The following is a 20965-nucleotide window of genomic DNA, read 5'->3' as shown; positions in this document are numbered from 1 at the left end:
CCCTGAAGCCATTACCAGCTTGGTACAGCTTCTAAAAGTAAAATTGACACTGCAAAACCAGTCCCAAAACACAGCAGAGCTATCCACACAGTAGTCAAGGTCTTCACATGTCTCATTCTCTGCTGTACCAGCGAAGCAGAAGGATGTGTGGAAAGAAAAAGGATCAGCATGGCCAGGGCCATTCCTGAGGGTACTGCTGGCAGCAGTTCAGGGTGCAGCCTTGGTTCAAAGCCTTTTCCACGGGGAAGGGAACTGCTGTGAGGAGAGAGGGCTTGAAGGGATGCACAGAGTGCCAGCAGGACTTCAGCTGTGTGTTTTTCAGTTTATTCTTCCCTGTCAATGGCCTCAGGAATGGGCAGCTGTGGGCTCTGAATCGGGGCAGCAGCGCCTGGCCAAGAGCAGGAGCTCCTGGAGTTACAGCAGGGGGAAGCACCTCACCGCAGTTGTGAGCTGGACCTGGTCTGCAGGGAAGGGAGGGAAGGTCCTTCTGGGAGGAGAGGAGAAAATGCAGTGCTGGTGCTCTCAGGGTCCCACTGAGCTCTCAGGCTCCGAACGGGTGCTATCAGAGTTTACTCAGTGCCCCACGGAGTGGGTGTTGATGTTTGCTATCCAAATCATCTCCCACTCCCCAGATACTGACATCAGGGGTCAGCACATCAATCCCAGACCCTGTGGAGGTAGAAAAGTCAGTCACATTTTATCTTGTAATTCATTTGCTGAGTTCCAACCAAAGCATATCTGGAACTGGGTGATTTGCACAGCCTGGTCATGGTCTCGGACACACCAAGGAGTGCCCTGACCAATGCGTGGTTCTGCCCCTATCCCAGGGCCACACCAGATTCCCTTAGGCATGAATGGGTTTGGCTTTCACAGGGTCATTTTTCTTGGCCCTTACCAAGAGGGAGTGTAGAGGTCTTTGCCTTGTGACCACCACTCACTGAACTCTCTCACATGCTGAGGCAGGAGAAACCTTCACTCCTCCCCGAGTCTGAGCAGGCCACTGAGAGTACAGGATAATGTCCAAGTGAGGCCCCTGCCCAGTAGGAGGACCAACCTGAGGGTCCCTCCGCTCCAAATTCTCAGTGCAGGCCAAGTAAAGCGTGAAGGAGCATTGAAGCACCGGGGCAGTGACAGGCAGTGATGGTGGAAGCTTCTGTATCTGCCTGGCCAGGCAGCTGCTGCCAGCACACACTGCTTACAGACCTGGGACAAACCCACCACCTACAAACTCCTTCTTGGCCTTTTCTACAGTAAAAGGCCTTGTTGTTTCCTTGAGCTCGTGTTCCCGCACAAAACCAGCAAAACACAGTTGTTACTACAGGCCCCAGGAAAAATCACAGAGCCTCAGTAAAGCATCCGGCAGCTGCCCTGCCCTGCCTGACGGCTCCAGGGAGTTTAGCCACAGCAGCTGGGGACCCTGGAATGGAAAAAAGAGATGTATGAACTCCTGCTCCCTTTGCTCACTGGCCTTCTAAGCCCTTCCTGATTTGCCCCTTCCCCAGCACAGCAGGCAGTGGTGGGAGCATCCCCACTCCAGGCTCCCTCAGCGTGTCTCCGGTCAGATGCACCGACCCATAAACCAGAGTTCACCCCCCTCTCCTCTCCCCACGATGCTTTTCACAGTCGCTGGGTGAGTGTTACTCACTACAAACATCTCCCCCCCACTCGTCAGAGCACATTGCTGTGATACGCACGGAGAGGGAGGGCTGTGCAAATGGAGCGTGAGTTATGGGCTGTCGGCAGGGAAACAAGGAGTGAACTCACACAGTATTTCCTTGGATTGATCCTCACACCCACCATGGCAACACAGAAAGGAACATCTGGAAAAGGCTGGGTAAGGCAGATGTTCTCTGCCAGCTCACCTGCTCCCCAGGGGGAGGAAGTGACTGTGGCAATCGTGACTGTGTTGGTGAATCCAGGCAAGGGGCCACTGCTTCCCCATGCCACACATGGCTCCCTGGTAATGCCATGAATCCTCTGCAGAGCAGAGCTGAAGGCAGGATGGGATATGGACCTTGAGCCTGCCACAAATGCCACCAGCCAGAGCTGAATCCATGACAACCCAGGCACAGCGACTGCATCTGAGGAGCACGATGCTTGACACTTCCTGATTACCACCAACATTCTGGGCTGCCAGCGTTGTATTCTGCAACAAGATATGCCCTCACACATCTGTGCCCAGAGAAGCATCCTGCACTTCCAAAGACCTGCTGATTTTCACAGTGCCTAATGATCTTTTGTGACTTGTGGCTCCATCCCATGCCCAAGTCACCACGTGCTTTATGTTCCCTTTGTACTTACCCACTACAGTGCATCTGTGTGCTGTTAATGCAGCCAGGGCTTTCACTCCATCAGCATGGATTAAGATGCTGAACCCCTGGGAAAGAGGAGAAGTGAAGAGTCCCTGCCTCTCTACCACACAGGCACAGAGGCACTGTAGAAAAAGCTTTTGCTCTTCTGGAGCAGCAGCATCTGGTTGTGATAGATGATTGTATTGATGATCAGAGGGCAGGAACATCTCAGTTGTAGAGACAGGATGGGAGAGCTGGGGCTGTTCAGCCTGGAGAAGAGAAGGCTCTGAGGAGACTTTAGAGCCCCTGCCAGTACCTAAGGAGGGCTGGAGAAGGACTTTTTACAAGAAAGTGGAATGATAGGACCAGGGGGAATGTCTTTAAGCTGAAGGAGGTTAGATTTATATGAAATATTAGATAGAAATCCTTCCCTGTGAGGGTGATGAGGTCCGGGCACTGGTTGCCCAGAGAAGCTGTGGCTGCCCCATCCCTCAAAGTGTTCAAGGTCAGGTTGGATGAGACTCTGAGCAACCTGGTCTAGTGGAAGGTGTCCCTGTCCATGGCAGTGGATTGAAACTACATGATAGTTAGATCTTTTCCAACTCAAACCATTCATTGATTATATGGTTCTCTATGTTGGTTCTTTTCCAGAGTCCTCCCTCATCCTGTGCTGAGAGATCAAATGTGTGACTGCGTTGTTCCCCAGTGTCACCACCCAGCTCTGGCTGATTGATGCCGTAATTGGGTCCCTCTCAGTGGCACAGAGCAGCTGGCAGAGCTGGGCCTCTCTGTGATGCTGTCCCTGCCTCTGCCCCCACCTAGCCCTGGGGCCATATCTCTTTCTATACCCAAGAATATCCTGAATGATGTTCTCGGCCACCAGACTGCAGCACCCTGGATGCAGTGTTCTCCCATCCCACAGGGCTGTGACAGGGGACAAATGCCCTGTGTTTTGGGGCACCTGGGACACGAGATTCTCGCAGGGATCAGATACCACCTCCCAGCATATCCACACCAAGGCAGCTGGGAAAACACTGCCGTTTTTAGGGTGCTTGGTGGGGAGGCACCTGTTTTAGGGTGCTTGTCACCCCAAGGCACTCACAGCTCTGGGCACACTGAGGGTCCTGCTGCTGGTGATGCGACTTCGGGGACAACACAGGACGCACATCGGTGGCTGGAGACAGGATCCTGATGCCCCCAAGCTTCCCCTGCCACTGCCATCTGCCAACACCCCACCACCTCCTCACCTGACATCTCTGCCCACCGATACCCTAGGCAGCCGTGCGTGAAGGCTGTGAGAGGCCGTGGGAAACCTCTCTCCTTCCTGCCGGGCAGCGCCACAGGGCTCACATTCCCAAGCAGACCCTGCCAGCTGTGTCCCACCTCTCCCTGGCACAACCGGGCACCGGCTGAGCCGAGTGCGGGTCGCGTGTGCTGCCCGCTCCGGCGTGTGCGGGGGAGCCCGGTGTGCGTTCACGTGGCGCTGCCCGTGCGGCGTGGGAGGTGGGCCACGGCGCCCGGAGAGGGGGTGCCGTGCTACCTGCGCCAGCACCCCCTCCGCCGAGGGAGAACGCGCTTTTCAGGCAGCTGCCTGGCTCCTCCCGAGCCGGCAGCGCGGGAGTGCGTTGCCAAGGCGATGGGGACCATCTTACTCATCCTCCTCGCTATTGTTCTCCTGCCAGCCCTGAGGTGCCCGGGCGGGGAGAGGAGGAGGAGGAGAAGGCAGCCAGCCTGGGATGAAGGCTGACTGTGGGGAAGGGAGGATGCTCCCTATGACCCCCCCCCCCACCCCCCCCCTTCCAAACCCCCAGGCAGCTCTGGTGGGACGGGGACACGCTGCTGACAAGATGCCGATGGGGATGGGGAGAGACGCTGCTGGCGGAATTTAGAGAGGCAGGTGGAAGCAAATGACACCAGGATATGACCCCGCACCCTCTTGCCTGCAGTAAAATCCCAGCCAGAGTCCGGTGGGCGTTTGTCCTCTCCTCTGCCAGGACTTACCCCAGTCCACTGTGTCTCTTGGACCCGAATGGGAATGTGCCGGGTACTGGGTCTGATCCCATGCGGGGCACCATAGGATGTAATCCCACATCTGTGCCTCACAGTGAGTTAGTTCCCCCACCACTGCAGGCATGCAACTGGGTCCAGCCGCAGGACCAAGTGTGGGGACAAACAACTTGAGATGGGGACACATGGATGGGTGCAGGGATACACCCCCCCCCCCCCCCCCCCCACACACACTCCAGCCTCTCCAACCATCTATTACCCGTTGGTGACATTGGGGTGTCTTACTCTGCCCCAGAGAGGGAGTGGGAGGGGGGGCAAGGATTTTTATTTAATTTTCTTATCCTGCCTCCCTATTTTTAGCCATCAGGGTTTTGTTCCAGGCTGGCTGTTTACTGAAAGAAGCATTTCCAACCTCCCTTGTCTCCAAGCAACCAGGTGTGCCAGCTCCCATGGAACCAGCCTTCCCCTATAGATCTATAGGGCTGGGGGACTGGTGCTAATGTTACCTCCAAGATGGGGAAGCCTGTCTAACCTTACTACCCACACTCCCAGACCCTATAGACCTATAGCTCCTGTCTCTGTGCTGACATCTCTGGGTCAGGGAGGGGACCCTGGTCCCATAGGGTGATGAGGGGCAGTTGGAAGTTTAGGGGGTATGCTGGAGGTTTCTGGGGGGGATGTAGGGATACAGGTGAGGCGAGCAGGCCGCCTTCCCCCCAGCAGCGCGAGCGGGAGTGCGTGGGAAGGAGTTAGACAAAGCCTGAGCCCGGGAGCAGAGGCAAGCGCTGCCGGGAGCTAGACGGGGCCGTTCTTCCCTCCCCGTCCTCCCCCACCCTCGGGTGAGGGGTAATCGAGAGCCCATCTCCATCCCGCCACGCTGGCACGTTGTCCCGGTCCCTCGGGCTGACTGGGGTGCAGCCCTGTCCCCGGTAATGCCCGGGAGGGAAGCGACCGTCTCCATCACCAGGTAGGAGGGGAACTGCGCTCTGTGTTGGTGTCACCCCCACCCACGGGACCTACGCTAAGGTTTGGGATCCCCTGACTCTACCGGTCCCGGCTGTGTGTCCTGCTGTGCCCGAGTGCAGCGGGGAGAGCGGGGATGCTCGTCCCTGGGGCGTGCGGCGTGGTGATGCTTTGGGTACCCGGGGGGGCTGTGGGACGATGGGGGGGCTCCCAGGGCAGGCCGTTGTGGTGACAGCGATGACACAGGGGGGCATGCGGTGTGCCGGGACCCCCACCCCCGACGCGGCAGCCAGCTCTACCTCGCCTCCCCACTGCTGCCGGGGGTGCCGGGGCGGGCGGCAGCCGGGGGGAGCGGCCCGGGGCACGGTACCGCCCCCGCCGCCACCGCCCCACGCATGCTCGCCTCCGCTGCCGCCGCCGCGCCGAGCCGAGCCGAGCCGAGCGGGACGGGACCGGACGGGACGGGACCGGGCGGGTCGGGACCGGGCGGGAGGGTCCTCCGCAGGTACCGGCGGCCTCGGGGCGCACGTGGCGGGACCGGGCCGGGCGCTGCCGTCGCCCGCCTCGTAGCGGCATGCCCGGGGGAGGGGGGGCGGTGGGGGGGTGAGCTGCAGCTCCGGGACGGGCGGCGGGGACGGGTCGGCCTCCCCCGGCCGGGGCTGCCACGGGGGAGGCTATGTCCGGGGCTCGGCCGGGGAAGCGGGCGTGCACACGCGTGTCCGTGCGTGCGGGTGTGCCCGTGGCCATGTGCTGGCGTGTGCGTGCCCGTGCGTGTGCACACGCGTGTGCCGCGGCTCGCAGCTCCTTCGCGGAGCATCAGTGCCGGCCACAGCGCCGCAGCCCCGCGGGATCGGGATGCTGTTGGGGCAGGTCGGGATGCGGGGCGGCGCGGCCCTCCGGGGATCGGGGTGCTGCGTGGGAACCTACAGACGGGGCAGGGATCATCTCCTCCGGGCTCAGCACTGTTTGGGGACGTCGGTGACCGCCTGGTTCTCGCTCTTGTCGCCTCCCCTGGGGGGAACTCGCTCGGCTTCATCTGTGTCGCTCGGCTCTGCCCTTTTCGGGACCCACGAGTGGCCGTGTCCGGAGGCATGGAGTGCCCGACGCCTCCGGGACGCATGTGCTCCCAGCTCTGCAGGGACTCTGTGGCATTGCCAGAGCCGGGGAACTCCTGGAATGTTTGGGGCTTCCTGCCCTGCTTCTGCCCCATGGGGCCGGGAAGGGTTTTGGGATGGGAAGGGTTTGGGGACAGCCGGGTGACAACTGGACCATGTTCCCCTCTTGTGGAGAGGGAAGGGCTTGGGCTGCCCCGTGTTCCTGTCCTTCTCTGCAGTTTCCCTCAGACCCCAGGCCCAGCTTGCTTTCGCCCCTCACTGCGCTCGGCTTCCCACTGACAGGAAGGGGCTGATGAGCCCCCCGGTTCTCACCCTGGTGCCCAGGACCATTCTTCAGCTAACACTCTCTCTGCAGGGGTGCCTGCACCGCGTCCGCCACTCCAGCAGCCACAGCAGTGCCTGGATCCTGCTCCCGGTCCTGCTGCGCCAGGAGAAGGCTGACTTTTACGGTAGGCAGCCAACACTGTTCCTCCCTTCCCATGTGCCTGGGCACCGTATGCCACCACACAGGCTGTGCCAGGGACACTGAGTTCTCCAGGTGGCCACCCAACCTGTTGTCATGGGTGGCATGGAGAAAAACAGTCGGCAGCTGAGGTGTACTGGGGGTCCACGTGCTGCTTGCTCCTCACTGCCCCATCCTCTCTCTTGCAGACCCGTGGCGGGACTAGCATGGGAGAAGCCTTTCCTGGGCATGGGCAGCGCTAAGGAGCCCGAGGGGCTGCAGGTGCTGAGCTGCCAGGCCGGGGCTGAGGACGCCTGCGAGCCCAGTGCCAGCTCCCCTGGCTGCCCAGCCACAGGCGAGTGCCTGCCCGGCTCCGGCTGTGCTGTGGGAGCCTGTGCCATGAGGACCTGCTGTGTGGCTGAGGCAGAGTCTCAGGGCACGAAGGCCAGCTCAGTGGCAGAGAAGAAGGTGCCATCACCAGCAGGACCAGCTCCTGGCACACTTCTCCAGGACACCAGCACAGAGCAGAGTGTGTCAGTAGCAACAGGGAGCTGCGGAGGACCAAGCGCTGCTGCCCTTGCCTGTGGTCCCACAGGGATGGGGGTCCCCAACACCCAGAAGGAGGATGGAGCCCCCACTTCCCCTGTGCCCGATCCTTGCCTTCAGGCAACCAGCAAGGACATGGGGAGCACTCAGGCTCTTGCTAAACATGTGGCATTCGTGGAGCCCACTGCAAGCACCGGGACAGCTGAGCTTCCAAGCCAGGAGCAGCCCCAGGACAGCAAAGGGACATCCCTGGATGCTGCTCCCCAGACAAAGAGCAGTGAGGCTCCCAAGCACCCCCAGAGAGGCACAGCAGACCCTCCCAGCACCAGCACTGCAGGGATTGGGGGTCGAAGCGAGGCAGGACCAAGCTCCACTGCTCTGGACCAGGGCAAAGCCGAGGGGAGCTCATCCCTGGATGTGAGTGGTGGGAGCAGCCAGCGGCCCCCAACAGCCAAGCAGCTCTGTGAATCCTACTCCTTTGAAGTGACCCCACCCCAGGATGCTGGGACACAAGACATGGGGACGCAAGTGGACAACCGTGTGTCCCTGGTGTCGGTGGCCTTAAGCCCCATGAGCCCCCCATGTGGGGCTGCTGCCTTCACCTTCCCCAAGAGAGAGACGTCCTCTGCAGCCCCACGCCTCGAGCCCTCCAAGAAGGATGCGGAGATGCAGGTGTCCATGCCTGTAGAGACTCGCTCAGTGGCCACTGGGCCGATGACACCAGTGGCCAAGTCCCCACAGACCTCGTATCCTGAGGTGCAGGTGAAAGGGACGGTGCCGGAGGTGGTGGAGGAGGAGCCTCCGGAGCCCATCCGGGAGGTGAGCTGGGATGAGAAGGGGATGACGTGGGAGGTGTATGGGGCCTCCATGGAGGTGGAGGTCCTGGGCATGGCCATCCAAAAGCACCTGGAGAAACAGATTGAGGAACACGGGCGGCAGGTGGTGGTGACCCCGCAGGCCACCCGCACTGGCTCTGTCAAGGGAGGGGCCCGCAAAGGTGAGGCCAAGAGGCAGCCCAGTGTCTTTCGGGCTCTGCTGCAGAACGTCCGGCGGCCCCGGTGCTGCTCCCGCACCGGCCCTGCCATGGAGTGAGTTGCTGCCTAGGCTGGCAGGGTGGGGGTGCCTCGGGGCTTCTCAGAGAAAGTGGGGTTGGGTCCCTGCCCTGGCGTCCTGAGACACCCGGTGCCAGTGTGCAGGGCTGTGGTGGTGATGGAGCACTGCACACTGGGACAAGGTATCTCCTTTGCTGGGGTCCTCCCTGTCAGCCTGGGGTTCCCCCATGAGTGTAGCCTCATGGAGGTGCCCTGGGACATGAGACTGGTGCCCTGTCTCTGTGCTTGGTGGCTTTTTTCAGCACGAGGAAGCACGTGGCTCCTTCCAGATGGAGGCAGCTGCTCCTGTGCATCTCCTGCCCGTGGCACAGGTCTGAAGATGGCTCAGGGTGGGTGCTGCTGGCTACCTTGAACTCTGGCACCCCAAGCAGCAGCATCACTTCGCACACTGGAGAAACACTGGTGCATCGCCCTGCCATTGTTTTGCCATCCAGGGCTTGGCCACACTCCCAACAAGCCTGTGGCTGTGCATGTGTGGGTCCCCACAGATGCCCATGGCAGGCACCAGTCCCCCCACCTGCCCTGCTGTCTCTGCCCCACTGCTGTGTTGTGGGTGCCCTGGAGCTGGGAGGATGTGGCCACACAGGACACCAGGACAGATTTCAAATTAGAGACACAGGGGCCAACCACGTGTGTGATGGAGAGCTGCTAATCCCTGTCACCATGGCTGGAGGTGCTTGGGGAGTCTGTCCCCATGGCCCCCAGCTTGACCTGCCTGGAAGCAGCACATCCTTGCCACGGCTGGTGGTAGGCATGAATCTTGCCCTGCTTCCAGGCCTGTCCAGCTGCCCCAGTGGTGCTGGAAAGGCCCTGTGTGCTAGGGACATGGGCATGTGTCCCACTGGCCCTGCTGGCTTCTCCACTCCGATGGTAGCTGGGGACGCAATGACTGCAAAACACCGCCACTTTTTACAGCTGGGGTTTTACAGGGTGGGCGGGAGGGGAGCTTTTATTGAACTGTGTTTGCATTTTTGGAGCTTTTTAAGAGACACTTTCAGCCATGAGCATCCTGCCTGGAGCCGCCTCCTCCATGGTGGCCTGTGGGGCTGAGACAATCTTTTCAAATGCTGTTCCTACGTTGCCTGTGCTCTGCTAGGCTGAGGAGCATTGGGAGTGAAGGGTCAGTCTGCAGGGGGATGAATATCCCTGTGGTCAAGCCAACATCCCTATGGCTGGCAGCACCTCGGTGTCCTGCCAAGATGTGGATCTTGGACCGCCCCAGCCTGGCCCCATACAGAGGACCAGCCCCACAGTGCCACAGACAGCAAGGGTGTCCAGCATCTGATGGGCAGGAGGCTGCAAGGAAGGGGTGCTTGGAGAGCTGCACCATCCTCTCTGGGCAGAAGTACAGGTGGGCTAAAGGTGCCAGAGTCACCACTGCAGCTGTTTTCCCTCATCAAGGATAAAGTCTTGCCCACCTGAAACCATACTGTACATCCTGGGCTTGTTTTGTCCCTGTGGGGCTGCAAAGGGCTTGCTGAAGTGCCAGCTGGCAGCCAGGGCCATGGCAAGTGCCCACTCTGTGCCGTGGCACTCGCCAGGACCTGGATCTGCTCAGTGCCTTGGGCTGTGGGACCAGTGCCATGGCCATGTCAGAAAGACCAGGAGCCCTGGGGCATCTCCTTGCCACCCTGCCCCAGAATGTGCTCACCTCCAGCTCCGCACTGCCAAGCTGTGGCACACAGCGCTGCAGCTTCATCACCTATTTTCTTCTTTTTTTCCTCTTCATTTCTTTTGGGGTGGGGTGGGGGAGGAAGGGGCGGGAGGATCAATCTGTCAATGTGGATGTTGGGTAATAAAACCTTGCACAAACCTCTTTGTGGGGCTGCCTGCACCTCCCTCCCCCGGGGCAGAGAGGGTCCTGGAGACAAGAAGCCAGGTTGAGCCCCACAGTGGCACCACCCCTCTGGCATTAGCTGGCCCAAAACCAGCACTTCATGCTGGGAGAGATGACTCCAAGCCGACTGAAACCCCTAGGCAGATGGACTGATGGCCACAGGACACCATGACCCCCGTGGAACACTTTTATTGCCAGACACTGAACATACCAACACCAAAGCAGCTGCCCGAGTCCTGCTCCGGCCCCGCTGCACCCTGTGAGCCCGCTCACAAGTCCGTGGTGGTGAAGGTGGTGTTGAGGTACGCTGTTTTGGTGGGCTCCTTCAGGTTCAGGGCAGCCACCAGCACCTCCTTGTCAGTGGGGTCTGTTTTCCGCATTTTGACCTGCTGCAGGAGGAGAGCGTTGTCAGAAGGGATGGGGACAGAGTAAAGGGCAGGGACTCCCGTCCTTCCCAGAAGCTGAGGGCTGTGGAAGGCTGCAGAGTAAAGGACAGAAGGGGTCCCTGAGGCCCTGAGGACCACAGCAGAGAGAAAAGGATGCAGGGTGCTCTGTCAGGATTCTCAGCTGCTAAGCACTGGCAGCTCTCTGCACACTTACCTCGACCTCAAAGTTGTCATCTGCTGGTGCATTTACTGTATTTTCATCCAGGGAATTCATGCTGTCGAGAATGGAGGGTGGGAGGTAATAAAGGACCCAGGCACTGGAGAAGTGAGGTATGAGGTGACAACCTGTGACATTTGGGACCTGCCCGCAGAGCTCACCTGGTCACAGAGATGGAGTCCTCGTGGAAGCCCAGGTCATGGGAGGGATCAAGCGGGTGGTTCAGCATGGGGTTGGCCCTGGTCAGGGATGGGTAGCAGGTAAGTGCTGCCCCATGGGGTGCTGCAGCCCCTGGATGTGTGGACAAACCTGGTCTCTTCCCATCTGCTGCAGGAAGCACCTCACTCACCCCTCAGCATTGTACTGGTTGGTCCCGGGGATGCCAGCTCCCTGTTGTGCTGTGGCAGGGTTGAATGTTGTGGCCACTTTCAGAGCCTTCATGGCACTCAGCTTCCTCTTGTAGCTGTAAAGCCCAGGGATGGGGTGGGTGAGAGGGGCAGGGAGGACCTGGACTGTGGGATGGGGTGGGCAGAAGCAGGTTGGAGGATGGGGATGGGTCTGGGGTGAGGGTAGGAGTGGTGATAGGAGGGGGTGCAGGCAGTGAGGTACCTCTTGGTGGTGAGTACCAAAACCAGGGTCATGACGAGTATGAAGATGAGCAGGAATGCTGCCAATCCTGCGATAATGCCAATCAGCTCTATCTCCTTGGTAGGCTTTGTCACCTCCCCGGGGCCCTGGCACAGAGCAGGGGTGAGGGCACAGTTCCAGCCAGTAGAACTCCCCCAGCCAGCCCCAAAGGGGTTGTTGCCCTCTCCCCGTGCTCCTTGCCTGGCCCTACTCACAATGACAGCCAGGCCCAGTTTCACCAGCTCAGCCAAGCCCACCGGATCAGACTGGATGAGTCTGCCAAGGAAAGCAAAGGTGTGAGCAGCTGGGTTGGTTCCAGCACGTGGCAGTGCCCGTGCATAGCCCTAGCACTCACATGCTCAGGTCATTGACATCCAGTGCAGTGCCATTGCTGTACACAAAGTAGGCCTCCATCACTGACTTGGCATCCACACTGCAGAATCAGAGAGATGGGGGGAATGTGATGATGTGCCCTGCCCCAGGGTGACACCCTTGATGCCACCACCATGTCCCCTTCCCCACCACCACTCACCGAGTGTCACGGGTGTCCTCTATGCCTCGGATGGCCACCACGTAGACTGCTGTCTTGGTCACAGTGGTCAGGGCCCTAGGAGCAAGGGAGAGGGGGGAAGCTGGGCTGGATATCCTGCTGTTCTGCTCGTGGGCACAGGAAGCAGATGGGCCTCCTGAAGCCCCCTCCTCTGGTGGGGACTTGCCTGGCCCACCCTGTTCACAGTCCATGAAGCTGAGAGACACAGCTGGTGGGTCCAGCCATACACCCCCAGCCCAGCACCCCTTACAATTTAATAGTTTCGGAGTTACTCTGGACTTCTTCCACCGTTGACACAAACTGGAGCCGAACGCGGTAGCTCTGATCCACCGTGAAGATCTGTGTGTGAGGAGCAGGGGTGAGCAGACCTGGGCTGGGTCGTGGTGTCCTGGTATGGGGGTGGGGAGTAACACTCACATTCAGCACAGTCTGTGCTCTGTGCACTGGTTCCTCACCATCCTTAGCCTCCACCGTCACCTGGTACTGCCCTTTCAGTGATTCATCAAGGTTGCTGGCCACCCTGTGAGGACAGTGACATCAGCAATCCCACTGCACTGCACAGGATGCTCCCTGCCATCCCTCAAGCTCCAATCCTGCCTCCATGCCGAGGCAGGACTCCAGAAAGGCTTTGTCCCCTTTCCAGCCCATGCTGGTCCTGCAGCAGGCAGGATCTGAGCTGCATCCCCCCACCCTGGCCCAGACCCATGGCCTCACTGGATACTCCCGATGTAGGTGCCCTTGTCGAGCGTTGTGGACACCCTGAAGAGGTTCTCGTACGGCCGACTGACCCCGTTGTCCTCCACAAGCACCACTCTGATGATGGAGAAGGTGATGGCTCCCCCCAGCCCTGAGTCAGCATCTGTGGCCTGCAGAGACAGGGCATGGCAGGAACATGGGTGGGAATGGCCCCTGCCTGTCCATGATGGGGACAAGTGAACAAGACTGACAGATACAGGCAGGCAGCTCCTCACCTTCACAGTAGCCACTTGCAGGTCCACAGGAGAGACTTCGGGGACAACCACTGCCAGGAACAGACAGATGGATGGTGCAGTCATGCTGGTGAGCAGCCAGACTTGCTGCAGACCCCATGCCCACACAGCCCCAGGTTTCCAAGCACCCACTGCTGCCTTTGGCCTCACAGCCTTCATGGAAAGCCCTGAGTAACCCCAGCCTGGCCCCCGCACTGCTCAGCTCTGCCCTGGGCCCAGGGAAGATCCTCACTGCTGGTGAATGTGACAGGGCATGTGGGGGTGCATTGAGGAGCCCATATGATGTGCCAACCCCATCTGCTCACCAAAAGTCTCTGAGATGGCCTCGAAGACTGGCGCATTGTCATTCACATCAATTATGATGATCCTCAGGGTTTCTGCAAATGTCCCAAAAGCAGAGCTCTGATCACCAACAGAGCAGCCCTGCAGCACCATCCTCTGCTTCCTGTGGGAGCCCTGTACTCCCAAAAGGCTCGGGTCAAAAGAGCTGGGGACACCCTCCCTCCTGAGCCAAACCACTCAGCTCCCACCCTGCTGCCCACAGCCTCTTGTGGGAGGTGGGAGAGGCAGGTCCCAGCACCTGCCATGTCCAGAGGTAGTGGAAGGAGCGGGCAGTGGGGGCCATACCGTTCTGGCTGTAGCGGCTGCCCTTCTCAGTGAACAGGTCCTCCACCCTCAGTGTGAGCAGGACCCTGTCACACACCTCGTAGTCGATGTCCGAGCTGTTCACGAGCACTGAGCCATTGGGTGCCAGCACAAACCAGTCCCAGCACACGTCCTCAGCGCTGCTGTCCCCCTTAAAGCAGGCAACAGCCAGCTCCTCGAAGACTAGTGAGTGGTTGGTGTCAGGGTCGAAGGCGTTCAGCGTGTGAATCAGACCCTGCTGTGTCCCATTCTCAGCCACTGACACGTCCTGCAGTGAGCCTGGCAGGATGGTGGGGGGCTCGTCATTGACGTCTAGGACGTGGACTATCACTGAGACGTTGGCCTTGTCCCCTGGGTTGTCTGCAGCTGTGTTCTCTGCCAGCACTGTCAGGGTGTAAAATTTCTGCTGCAGCGTGTCATAGTCCAGGTACACGTCAGGGTCTACAGACAGCTGTCCACTGTAGTTCCCTGGCCCCAGGCGGGAGGAGCGGATTAAGAAGTTGCTGGAGCCACTGCCTCTTTCAAATTGGAATGAAATGCGGGAGTTGATCTCTGTCCGGTCGGCATCTGTGGCCTTCACCTCACCCACGAAGGACCCTGCAGTTGGAGACAGACACTGACTGAGCAGTGGGCACTTACTCAGGGCCACTGCTGGTCCCACAAGCCTGGCCATGCAACTTCTACCTGGAGAATTTTCAAAGACTGAGAACTCATATGACTGGTTGAGGAACACGGGAATGTTGTCATTCAGGTCCTGCAGGAGACAAAACCCATGGCTGTAGCCCTTCCAGGAAACAGGATTCCCCACAGCCAGCTGGGGACAGGAGTGTGGGCACCTGCCTGCCCACAGGCAGGAGCTACACAAGCCCTCTCCTGACTCCCTGCATCAACTATTCACTCTGCCCCCACAGAAAGCCTGGAGACACCTCTGCCACAGCCAGGGATTCCACATCCCCGCCCTACCCATCCATCCCAGTTCCAAGCCCCAGCCTGCCCCAGCCTGTCCCTGCTTGTGCCTAGGGCTCACCCCCACGGTGATGGTGACGTTCACCGTGGTGTTCAGAGGTGGCTCGCCGTGGTCATACACCATCACTGCCACCACCATCTGTCCACGCTCATCTTCCAAGGCTTCGCAGTCCAGTGGCTCGATGCTGTGCATCTCACCTGTGTCTGCATTGATGGTAAAGTTGTTGCTGAACGGTCCTTGCAAGATCTTGAAGCCCAATTTGCTGTTGGGGCTCCCAGGCTCATCATTGTCAATAGCCTGAAAAAGGTCAGCATTTGGAACAGGGCTGTCAGGCACCCTGGGGACAGTCCCTCCTCTCTGACAGCCCTGTCAAACCCCCCCACCTCTGTTGGTACATACCTGGATCTGAATACTAACATTCTGCCCCTCGTCCACTGAGATGAAGTAGGAGCCAATGATGATGGGTGCATTGTCGTTGGCATCCAGCACGGTGATCTCCAGCACCGTGGTGCCCACCTGGTTGCCCCCATCCTTAGCCTGGAGGTTGGCGTAGTAGATGGAGCGAGTCTCCCGATCCAGCAAGCTCCCGTCGTACACCAGCAGTGCCCCGGTTGTGGCATTCACCATGAAGGTTGTAAGGCTGTGGCATAAACAGAGCCCTCAGGCCTGGAGCCCACTCTCCAGGATGATGCCCTGGTTGTGGCTGGCTTTGCCCTTACGTACATGGTCTCTGGGAGCAGCTGGTAGGTGATCTGGCCCAGAACACCGCTGTCTGGATCATAAGCCTATAGGAAAGAAGGAGCCATCTGGTCAATCTGTTTCAGCCCTCAGAGCAGTGATGAGTCTGGGGCAGTGGCTGTTAGCAGTGAGCACCCCAAAAATATGGCCCTGGTAGGCAAGGGGTCCCATCCTTGAGTAACCACTGGCCCTGAGTCCTTCCTGTGTGTATGAAGATATCAGTGCCCTCAGCACAAGCTGTATTAGAAGTGCTAGGTGTGCCTAGTGCCCTGCTTGGGGATATTAGGTGTGCCCACCCCATGCTCAGTGCCTGACCGTGATGTTTGGGGAGATGATGGTGCCATTGGGGCTATTCTCCATCACACTCAGGTTGTAGGTGCTCTGGGGGAACTCAGGGATGTGGTCATTGCTGTCGATGAGGTCGATGGTCACGGTGGCTGTGGAGCAGCAGTCTGTAGGATTCCCTGTGTCATTAGCAATGATCTGCAGGATAGAAAAGGGACTGTGTCTCATGTGAGTCCCCAAACATTAGAGAGACCTGTCACACTCCAGCACAGCTCCCCTGCACCAAACAAACTGCCAGGGCAGAGCCCTGTTCTGCTTTAGCTCCTGAACTCTGCAAGAGAAGGGCTGTGTCCCCACTGCATGCAGGGAGCAGGAACTGCCTCCACAGAGCAGGCCAGCCCAACAAGTCCCACCTGCACCACCATGACATGGCTTATCTCGTAGTCCACTAAGGTTGAGTTTTGCACCAGGATCTGGACTTCCCCTGTGCCCGCAATTGTTGTGGGGAACACAGAGAAGGCGTTGGCATTTGGACCCTGCAGGCTCAGCTCAAAACTGCTGTTGATGCCCTGCCAGGGAGGGACAAGAGCAAGGGTGAGTGGTGCAGCCAGGACGGACACTGGCACCACAACCCAGCACCATGGACAGGCGTCTACCTTATCTGGGTCGTGGGCAGCAATGTTGAGGTTGGACACAGGCAGTCTGGTGGAGGAGTGCTCTATGATGCTGCCCGTGAAGTTGTTCTGAGGACTGGCAGAGAAGTTGCAGGTGGGCAGGGAGCAGTTGTAGAAATGGGGCTTGTTGTCATTGACATCAGTCACTGTGATTGTCACCAGGGTGCTTGTCTGGGCCACATTGCCATGGATATCCAGGTGCTCCTCATGTGCCTGGGCAGGAGGAGAGAGCAGGTTGGAGGGGCCCAGGGAGAGGAAGAGGATGGGGTTCTCCTTGCTACCTCCTACTCACTGTGACTTCCAGCTGCACTTGCTCACTCGGCAGCTGCTCACGGTCCAGGGGCTCACTCACAGTGATGATGCCCGTTGTATCATTGATAACAAAAGGAACATTGGCATCTAGGACAAGGAGACAGCAGGAATCAGTGGCAGCCACTGGGAAAGGCAGGCCTGGCCCTCTCTCTGCCAGTAGGTCAGGCTGGCAGACCCTGGGTGCCCAGAACCAGTTTCCAGGGTACCCCTTGCTCCCTGACTGCCCCTCCTGCTCATCCCACTGTGTCATCCCCTGCCTGACCCATTCTGCCCCATCACTCACTGGTGATGATGTAGAAGATTTTATCATTCACGCCCGTGTCTTGGTCTATGGCGGTGACAGTCAGCACACTGGTGCCCTGTGGGGACATGGCCATCAGGGCAGGACCTATGACATCTCCAGCTGCCCACAGGCCTGGTGGCCCAGACACTTCAAGAGCCCCTAGGGAGGGCCGGGGGCAGGGGACACTGGGGCAGGCAGACTGACCAGGTCGCAGTTCTCAGGCACAGAACCCGAGTAGGGCTCATTGAGGAACCGTGGGTCCAGGTTGGGCATGTCCTCAACGATCACAGACAGGTAAGTAGAGCTGTTCTGGACAATCCAGTTGTTGTTCAACCATCCCCCGCCATCCTGATGAGCAGAGCACCTGTCAGTCCCACAGCCCCCTTATCTGGCAGCCCTGCACCCCCAGCCCTGATGGTCCCCACTTTGGCAAGGATCTTGATCTGGTAGAAAGTGTTCTTGGCATAGTCCAGGGAACCATTGAGCACCACACTCCCATTGGGCAGGATGTAGAAGAGCTGGAGATTCTTCATGTTGTCTGGGGTCACCTGAGCAGGAGATATCACCCTGTGTCACCAAGGCAGGGGGCAGAGGTGTCCCAGCAGAGATGGGGGCTCAATCCCCATCCTTCTGCCAGGCTTGGCCCATGGGGACCCCTGACCACCTGGTTCATCCCCGGCCTGAAACTGTTCAGCGCCTTGCACCCATTTTCCAGTGGGTCCTGATCCAAAACCTCCCTGCACCTCCAGAGATATGGGTCTGTCCTGGATGTGTCCCCCAGCACCTCAGCACCACAGGGATGGCCCAGGGGTGGGGTTTATGTATGGTATGACCTACTCCCCAGTGCTCTGTGCTCACCTCCTCGATGCTGTAGCTGACTTTGGAGGCGTTCCCAGTATCGATGTCAACGGCAAACACAGTGTAGAAGATGCTGTGTGGACTTGTGTTCTGGGCACACAAAGGGGTGGTGGTGGCAGAGAAGGAGGTGATGCTGAGCCTGGACCCTGCCAGCCCTGCCCTGAGATGTTCTGGCCCTGCAGGGCTGCAGGTACTGCCTGGTACCATGGCACACGCAGGGATGAGCTGCTGGCCTTGCTCAGGCTGGGCAGAGGCTAGACCCCCTTGCTACCCTCCCTGGGGCCCCTTGGTAGAAGAGGCTACACCCCAGCCCTGGATTTGCTAGATCGGGGTCAGACTCAGCCCCACACCCCATCTATACTTTGATCCAGAACCACGCTTTCCTGGGCTGACAGGTAGCTTGGGCACACCCTGAACAGGAACTCATTGCAAGGGCAGAGTCCCAGTCTCATTCCAGCGTCTCAGGTGGCAATTCCCCATTGGGAACTGCCCTGGCACAGAGTCTTCCCAGGTACTGGCTGCACCATTGATGACCCTTGCCCAGACACACTGTCACCACACACCCAGGTGTGGGGTCACAGAGTTCCCAGCCTGTTGTCCTACTGCTGGCACACCTATGGCACAGGAGCCACCCAGCACCCCTGCCCTGCTGACTGTGGGGGCTGGGAGGCCCCAGAAAGGTACCTCAGCAATGTTGGCAATATACGGCAGGTTTTGGAAGACTGGGGCGTTGTCGTTACGGTCCTCCACGATGATGGTAATTTTTCGGGAGACCTACCAGGAGTCAGAGAGGGCACAGGACGGGTGTGTGGGAGATGGTGGCCAGCATAGCTGGGTGCAGTTCTGGCACCCCATGCCCACCCTGGCCAGGCAGCCAGCATCACACACCCGCTTCCAATTGCCTTCCCACTGAGCCTCGTCCATGGACCTGTCCATGGGGACTCCCTTACTGCTGCAGCCACCCCACCATTGCCCCAGCACTCACCGGATCATTTACACCATCAGACACTATGGCGGTGATGGTGAGCCTGGCCTGGACCTGAGGGGACACAAGCCATGACTCGGTCAGGGTCAAGGTGGAGGTCAGTGCTTGGGCAGTTGACCCCCAACCTCTGTGTAGGGCGGAGCCCCAACCTGTGTGAGGACAACTCTCCCTCCAGAAGCTGGGTTTTGGGGCCAGGGAGTGACCCACAGGCTCTGCCCTCCATCCCCATACCCCCACTCAAGCAGAGACATCTGACCCCATCCTCTGCCCACACCTCACGGTCCAGGGAGTTCCTCAGTGTCACTCTGCCTGAGCTGGAGTTGACAGAGAAGTAGAAGGCATCTGCCCCTCCAATTTGGTAGGTGAGAGGGTCGTTGTCTAGGTCATAAGCCACCAGCTGGAAAGCAAACTGGCCTGGCGACACAGGCGGTGTCAGCCCCTGCCTGAGAAGAGCAGTGCTCTGACACCCCAGGCCCTTCTCGAGACCGCCCTACTCACCCAGCTGCAGGTCCTCAGGCACTTGGACGATGGTCATGTTGAAGATGGGGACTGTGTTGCCTGAAACTACAGGGAAGAGGAGCTGAGCACCATCACTGTGCCAGGCTCTGCTGGCAGCCCCATGTCTGGCAGCACCTCCTCAGCTCCAGTCCCAGCTCCCAGCCATGGTTTGGGTCTCCATGGGAGGCAGGGGAACACCCATCCCTCTTGTCCTTGTGCTCATCCCACACCTCCAGACCACCCTTCTCTTCCAGCTGCAGCCCCCATGCTTTCCCTACTGTCTAGCTCTGCCCTGCCCTGGCTTTCCAGTGGGGTAGGCAGATGTTTTGGGGTGGCAGCTTCCCCCAGGAAATTGAGAAAGAGTATTGGGAGTTGAAAGCAGCTCCAACACCCCCACCTTCCCATACGAGATGCCAAGAAGAGTTCTTACCTATTGCCAGGAGAAAGGGAAGCAGCACCAAAGAGCTCCATGCCATCCTGCCAGGATGCCTGTGGGCACACACCAGGGAATGAGCACCTGAGAGACCAAGCCCTGCCTCCCAACTCCCTCCCAGGGAGCAGCCACCAGGGCAGGAGAGGTGCTGGTGGGGACTGTCCCCTCTGCTGAGCTGGATTGGTGAGCAAACAAACACCAGGCTCCATACTTCACTCCTGGTCATGGGCTACCTGAGGACATGGCATGAGAGGACAGGGTTGACCTCCAGGTAGAGGAGACTGTAGGTGTGCCTGGGGGAACCTGGGAGCCTGTTCTGGGCATGGCTGGAAGCTCCATTGCTTGTGCCCCGCAGGGCCTCCCCAAGCAGTACATGGAGTCCAAGAGCAACCCATGGCATGCCACAGTGTCTCTCTCCTTGTGCCAGGGCCTATGGGCAGCTCCACAGATGACAGAGACCCCCCACCTCCCCCACCATGGAGTAAGGTGCCTGTGGGGGCTGGGATAGGGGCTGACATCCCTTACCTGTGGCTGTGTCCCTGGGGATGCTGTCTCTGCATTTGCATCTTGACAGAGCCAGACCTTTGCCTCCTGCAGTAAACATATTCATCAATCATTAACTGAAACGAAAGGGTAAGAAATCCTTCTCCTGTCTTCCACATTCCTTGTGCTTATCCCACAGCTCCCACCCAGCTCAGGTCCAGGCTCAGTCCCCAAAACCAGGTCCTCAGGTATCCATACTGGGTGCCGTCCCTCAGGATTCAGCCACCCTAATCTGCATCCATGGGACCCCAGCTCCCAGAAGGAGTGTGGAGCCTGCAGGGATGCAAATGGATTCCAAACCACCCCAGGAGACCAAAGAGGGGTTAGGGAAATGCCCTGCATCCCCTGGGCTGGGGACACTGGGGTCCTACCAGGACAGGGGGTGGGCACCAACCTTGTGGTGTGGCCACTGGGGCGGATGCCTGGGGCCCCTCTGCACCCCCTGCCACCTACTCCCCTCCCCAGGGGCTTGGCCCAGCCTCCCTGACCTACTTCCCCGCTAGGGACAAGGGTGGATTGTCCAGCTCTGCTCAGGCAGAAAAGGGCTGGGAGGTGGCGGTGGGGGGGCATGGCCAGTCTGTTGGACCCCCCGCATCCGTGGCCGTATTCCCTGGGGAACCCGCAGGGCCTGGATACTGGAGAAACTCTGGAGTCTCCCCAGA

At 59.2% G+C, this 20965-nt stretch overlaps 1 protein-coding gene across 1 annotated transcript; it reads right to left on the bottom strand.

Annotated features, from left to right (window-relative positions):
* Positions 1-10582: 10582 nt before the first annotated feature.
* Positions 10583-20377, bottom strand: CDHR2 (cadherin related family member 2). Its single transcript, XM_062502219.1, has 32 exons — positions 20286-20377; positions 19758-19816; positions 19328-19393; positions 19104-19243; positions 18830-18883; positions 18529-18618; positions 17845-17934; positions 17412-17534; positions 17191-17334; positions 16987-17062; positions 16684-16790; positions 16374-16604; positions 16131-16286; positions 15748-15915; positions 15418-15479; positions 15094-15334; positions 14755-14991; positions 14412-14481; positions 13710-14324; positions 13388-13459; positions 13065-13114; positions 12808-12959; positions 12511-12613; positions 12344-12432; positions 12076-12150; positions 11899-11976; positions 11759-11819; positions 11526-11650; positions 11266-11379; positions 11078-11155; positions 10914-10974; positions 10583-10702 (listed from the first exon to the last, which is right to left on the bottom strand). Exons 1-32 carry the CDS (start codon positions 20375-20377, stop codon positions 10583-10585), a joined length of 3999 nt encoding a protein of 1332 aa, XP_062358203.1.
* Positions 20378-20965: the final 588 nt, after the last annotated feature.

Source organism: Cinclus cinclus, chromosome 14 (assembly GCF_963662255.1).
Source record: "Cinclus cinclus chromosome 14, bCinCin1.1, whole genome shotgun sequence".
Lineage (NCBI taxonomy): Eukaryota > Metazoa > Chordata > Aves > Passeriformes > Cinclidae > Cinclus > Cinclus cinclus.
This window is presented reverse-complemented; position numbering and strand designations above follow the sequence as displayed.

Excerpts from the sequence above, each read along its gene's own strand:
- CDHR2 (XM_062502219.1), bottom strand. The coding sequence starts at position 20,377 with ATGATTGATGAATATGTTTACTGCAGGAGGCAAAGGTCTGGCTCTGTC. Across the intron at positions 15,916-16,130 it reads GCCATGTCATGGTGGTGCAG|ATCATTGCTAATGACACAGG; the intron begins GTGGGACTTGTT and ends TCTATCCTGCAG. Across the intron at positions 11,820-11,898 it reads GATGTCAATGACCTGAGCAT|ACTCATCCAGTCTGATCCGG; the intron begins GTGAGTGCTAGG and ends TTTCCTTGGCAG.